This window comes from Megalopta genalis, chromosome 3 (genome assembly GCF_051020955.1).
Source record: "Megalopta genalis isolate 19385.01 chromosome 3, iyMegGena1_principal, whole genome shotgun sequence".
NCBI lineage: Eukaryota > Metazoa > Arthropoda > Insecta > Hymenoptera > Halictidae > Megalopta > Megalopta genalis.
Window position 1 is genome coordinate 21,180,265 of NC_135015.1, and position 6,000 is coordinate 21,186,264.

Genomic DNA, 6,000 nt, shown 5'->3' on the forward strand with positions numbered 1-6,000 from the left:
TTTGTCACATTGAAAATCTTGATCTTGCCAAGTTTGACGAAATGCACGAACTTTGTACAATTTTTTCCGGGGATGCCATTTACCGTGGGACGAAGTTCGATCCTTCTCCTTTCATTTGAAAAAAGAGGGACTTGGCTGCGATTTTTGTTCGCGAAGTTACAGAACTTTAAAGTAACCCTTGCAGTCTACGATGATTCTTCGCGGAGTTTATCTTTATAATATAGTAATGTCTCCCTAACTGACGCTCGGATTGTCCACAAAAATGGACAATTTGGGAAGAGAAAAATACTATTATCAGAGCCTTCTAGCTCGTTTTTATAGTTGCTGAGAATCGGTAATTATAAAAACGAGCCGCAAAGCTCGAACAATCGTATATCCTCCTCCTCCAAAATTGCCCATTTTTATGGACAATCTGAGCGTCAATTAGGGACACATTACTGTATAGCGTTTTACAATATGGCCGAGTATTCAGCCGTTGCTTGCAACGATTCGTTGGAGATCGATAATTCGTCAACTTTTCGCGTCGCCCGACACGGTTGTTCAGGAACACCGCCGTCGTTGTCGTCGTCGACGGCCGCGACGGATCGCGACGAATTGAAAATATCGAAAAAACGCAATCTCCCCCAAAGTATCCGGCTGCGCGAGACGGAACCCGACCGGTGTCCTCGGAATTGTCGCAAACAAGTTCGCCGTGGCGCGGTTTTTGCCGCTCGAGGGCGGGCTTCCATGCAAACCGCGTAAACTCGCCTCGTTGCGGGAGTTTCGAGATTTTTATGGTTCTCCGTTGCTCGGATGGAGGTCAGAGGGTGGACAGAGATAGAGCGTGTCGTCCTCGATGCCTCTATCTCGTCCCCGTCCCTGTTTTATTCCCGTTCGCTCGAGGATCCGCGGCATCTCGTCGGAACGACGCGATAAACGACGTCCGCGCGACGTCGCGACGGCATCGACCCGAAGTTTGCAGGTCCTCTCGGCTCGTATTTGCAATAATTGCCGATTAGTCACGGCACGTTTCCCGCGGCACGCCGAACACCGGGCGAAAATGACGAAGTTCGCCGGCAAAATCGTGGAACTTTTCACGGAAGCGAGACGACGAGATGATTTTGCTTTTAAATCGAGCTTTTTCGAAACGTTCTGGAATATGGGAAAATTGTCGTTGAATCGTCATCGAATTAGCATCGAGTTATATTCTTTAATTTTCCTCTGACAAGCCGATTTCATTCGCGACGAGTACACTCGTCGTGACACAGTTGATTGGTTAATTTCTGTCGCAATCGTCTCGGAAAATTTGTATTTTGCATAAATATCCGCGGTCTACTTATCAATTTAAGAATTTAACCCTGATATGAAATATCAGTCGCACGAATCGCATCGAAAGTTCAAAAAATCCCTGCATTCGTTCAGCAAGAATCAGTTTATTGTAAAATACCACCGCTTCTCCGTGACGAGTATACTCGTCGCGACGCAGCTAGCTTGTTAAGAAAACTTCGATCGATTTTGTCGTTCATGGCGTGAGTTGACGAGTCGATTAACCCTTTCGCTACGGGCGGATTTTCCGCCGCGGTACTTCTGCTGAACGGCGTGCTGCGACAAGACGCCGATCGTTGCGGAGAACCCGCCCGTAGCAAAAGGGTTAATCCAAATAAAGTTAAACAAAATTGAAAAAAATAAGGCATATCTGTTGAACCGTTGTTGAGAGAGAAATAAGGTGAATTATCTTTCTGCAGTAAGCACTGACTTTATTCGCTACAAACGATCGAACTTATGGAGGGCCACTATAGTGGCCCGTAGTACCTCGGTGGCATCTTATGGAAGGCCACTATAGTTGCTCGTAGTACCTCAGTGGCATTATATGGTAGGCCACTATAGTGGCCCGTAGTACTTCAGTGGCATCGTATGGAAGGCCACCATAGTGGCCCATAGTACCTCAATGGCATTATATGGAAGGCCACTATAGTGGCCCATAGTACCTCGGTGGCATTATATAGAAGGCCACAATAGTGGCCCGTAGTACCTCAGTGGCATTATATGGAAGGCCACTATAGTGGCCCGTAGTACTTCGGTGGCATCGTATGGAAGGCCACTATAGTGGCCCATAGTACCTCAATGGCATCATATGGAAGGCCACTATAGTGGCCCATAGTACCTCGGTGGCATTATATGGAAGGCCACTATAGTGGCCCGTAGTACCTCAGTGACATCTTATGGAGGGCCACTATAGTGGCCCGTAGTACCTCGGTGGCATTATATGGAAGGCCACAATAGTGGCCCGTAGTACCTCAGTGGCATTATATGGAAGGCCACTATAGTGGCCCGTGGTACCTCAGTGGCATTACATGGAAGGCCACTATAGTGGTCCGTAGTACCTCGGTGGCACCTTATGGTAGGCCACTATAGTGGCCCGTAGTATCGAAAATTAAAAGAGTTTCATCTGTGCAGGTGCTCGTGAATTTCTCGGAGGACATAGACGCGGAGATGGACGGCTCGATGTACAGCCAGGACAGCGTGAACAACGTCTTGAACAGCTACTCCACCGCGGACACCATACGCATGGACACTTTTTAACCGATATCGTTTGCTCGTTCGAGCCCGCCGTCGATCGATTGCCGTCGAATTTTCGTGTTTTAAAATGGCATTTTAAAACAACGCCACGTACAACATCGTGATCCGTCGTCGTTTTCACGCGAATATCGGTGCGGCCTCTGTGATAGCTTCGTTTCCAGGGCTTAAACCACTTACCGATGGATCAATTCTTATCTTAAGTATTAGCGTAACGATGAGCAAGTGCAAGAAAATGAGAGCAACGAAACGAAAGAGAGAGATTTTCGAGTGTACGCGACGGTTTTAATCCAAATTGTGACATTTCGTCTTTTGACGCTGGAATTACCGAACCGATTTCTGTTTCCTTCTTTCGTTTCGAAATTATAGAAACGTTCGCAATTTTTTTACTAGCTTCTTTACCGATATTATAACAGGTAAACATTATAACAGAAATCGTAGGAAGTTTGAAGAAAATCAATCTTGCCATTGTGATAAAGCAATGTAAGTCAGTCGCGTCGTTCTAGCGTTAAATTGAAATAACAAGCGTTTTATAGTTAAACTTTAGGAGCGCGATCTCTGCGAGAAGTGTTCGAACTTCGTAAACTCGACGCGGTGTTTATGGTAAAATGTGCGAGGAAATTGTCGAGGTGTTACGGATGGCAGAATTTCGAGGACCAGCGAGGAGAAGATTTTATTAATTCGATCGCGTGAAAGTGAATGGAAGAAAGACTTCGGTTGAACTGTGCGCAAGACTTCGCTGGTTCCGAGCTGCAATCGTGTACGCTACAATTTGTTCGGTTAGTTGTATAGTCGGTAATTTTAATTTACAAGTTATGTTTAATCTGCACAGGATAGATGCGAAAACGGTGTCGCTTTTGTAAGAAGAATAGCCGACGCCCGTTCCTGTCTACGTGTATACAGTGGTCCCAAAAAGTATTTTATAACTTCGTAAGAAACAATCGTGCAACAACGAGCCTGGGATCGTTTCGAAGCTTGAACCCTTTGCTATCGCGATCCGTCGTTAATTTCGTCCGAAGAAATTCGAGACTTCCTAGAAATCAGAGGCTCCACGATTCGTATGGTTTTTTTGCGAAAAAATCGCGTCGTCGGTTTCCCGCCTGCTACGCAGTGCAAACGCGGTTGCGAAAAGAATCGTGAACGGATTGCGAAAGCGGAGGCTTCGGGCTTCGAAACGAGCCCGGGCTGGTCGCCGTGGGACACGTTTCGCGAGAATTATAACAGCTTCAATATCGAATTCCCCGAAAATCGACAAAAGCGTTCGAGTACTTTTCGGAGCCGCTGCGTTTCGCGAGCGGAATTTCGCGAGGTTTCGCCCCCCCCCCCTCCCCCGAGCCCCTGTCGTTAAAACTTTAACACCGAACAACTTTTTCTACGGTTTTGTCGGCGGATAAAAGTTGGGGAGAGCAGCGTCCGTCGCATGGTTTTTTTTTCTCTCTCTCTCTCTCTCTTTTTAGCGACGTTTGACTTCGCACGCGAAACGAATTGCCGTCCGGAGCGAGCGGCGCGATGTATGAATCGTTCGATCGTTAATCGATACGCCGCACACGGCGCACTCTAGTATTATTATTTAGAATTTTAATTAAGGGTCGCGGGAGAACGGGAGAGAGCGGGCCGGGTTGTAATCTCAGGATGCGACTGCTCGTTTCCCGGCTCGACACGCGTTGCTCTGATAAGAGGCCGTTCCGCGGACGATAAACCCGAGGTTCGGCTCGGATCGGCTCGGATCGGCCCTGCTCGGCATCACTTGGCTCGGCTTGGCTCGGCTCTGCTCGACTCACTTCGGTCCGACTCGCTCCGGCTCGGCTCGTCCTGACTCAGCTCGCTCTGGCTCGGCTCGGCTCGGCTCAGCTCGGCCCGGCCCGGCTCGCCCTGACTCAGCTCGCTCTGACTCAGTTCGGTCCGACTCGGCTCGCTCCGGCTCAGCTCGGCTCGACTCGGCTCGCCCCGGCTCAGCTCGGTCCGACTCGGCTCGCCTCGGCTCAGTTCGGTCCGGCTCGGTTCGACCCGTCTCGGCCCGGTTCGACTCGCGTTTCCAGAGGAGCAAACCGTATCGGCCGGCCGCGGCCGTTCGAAAATTTCCACCGTGGCCCACTGATAACGTGCTCCACTTATCAGGGACGCGTGTCGCTTCGAATGCATCGATTACCACGCTATCGTCGGGAAGGGTATTAATACTTTTCTAAGAATTTACTTTTACAAATCTTGTTATACATATGTTTGATAGATTTTGAAATCCCTTGAAATCCTAAACATCCTCGTTGTATACTTTTCACCGAAATCTTATCGTCAGTTTTGAAAATATTAAATATTTTTTAAGAAGTGGATTTTTTCGAACTTCGCCGGCTTTCTCCCGCTAGACGTGTAAGTAAAGCTCGATCTGTGAACCGTGTAATAGTGTGTTAACTCTCTGGCTGTAAGGACAAACGCCGCACATTGGGAATATTCGGTATTTCACACAACGGTGAAAAATCTGTAAAGTAATATTTCGTTTTTCTTTAATAAAGTTGAAGTATTCTTCATCGCTTGGACAACATTAGCTACGTTATTCGCATTAATTGATGTTGAATTATCTGGCACCGAGTCCAATTACACAGCAATTAATGTAATTTATTATGAATTAATTAAATATTATAGTTATAAATATACAACAACAATTATAATATATTATAATTAATATATATAATATTATATAATATAATATATATAATATTAATAATATAACAATAATATTAATTAATTATAATTATATAGCTTATTAAAGCTGTCCGAATACATTTCTCCGTCACTGTAAATTCTCTTTGATCTCGCGAACCCGTCAGTGTAATAACGGTTTTACGTTTCGCGATATGAAACGCCGGGTAATTAATAATTATTTTCTTATGAGATATGTAATCATCGAGCAATGAATTTTACGGCGACCAAGAATCCGGATGGAAACGCTGAAAACGTTTCCAGCGTTGTGTACAGCCACGAATTTTCAATTCGGATTGATTAACGTTGAAGGTTCTACAGATCATTGTTATAATTGTTGGCGCGAGCGCGCGAATGAAATTTAATCACAGTCCGGAACGAATTCGAATCGCATTGTCGATGGTTCCAACACACATGTCGGCGACCAAATGTCGTTATATTTCTACGATAATAATTGCGATTCATAATTTTCATCGCATTAATAACATATTAGGTTTCTTTGCAATCGACCGGGCTACCGATAAATGAGTTTCCGCTCGAATAAATACAGGCTCCGTTAACGGGGAGTCCTGTGTTTCAATCGCGATTTGCAAACATCAACCGGTAAAATCTGAATCGAACCGGGTCGCCGTGATACGAGCAAAAAATTTTCTCCGACGAATAAAAATCGGAAATCACGTTAATCGACGACCGACACGGCCGATAACGCCGGCTCAATGAGAAACTGTACGGAAAGTATCGAGCTTCAGT

General features: G+C 46.1%; 1 protein-coding gene across 5 annotated transcripts in view; it reads left to right on the forward strand.

The window, feature by feature from the left end:
• ldd (lipid droplet defective) overlaps nt 1–5,095 on the forward strand; it is a 92,269-nt gene extending 87,174 nt beyond the window's left edge. For all 5 annotated transcript variants that reach the window (XM_076520287.1, XM_076520290.1, XM_076520288.1 and 2 more), the window contains one exon: nt 2,437–5,095. In XM_076520287.1, coding sequence (XP_076376402.1) covers nt 2,437–2,562 — 126 coding nt within the window. In that variant the 3' untranslated portion in view covers nt 2,563–5,095. The remainder of the gene's footprint in view (nt 1–2,436) is intronic.
• Nucleotides 5,096–6,000: the final 905 nt, after the last annotated feature.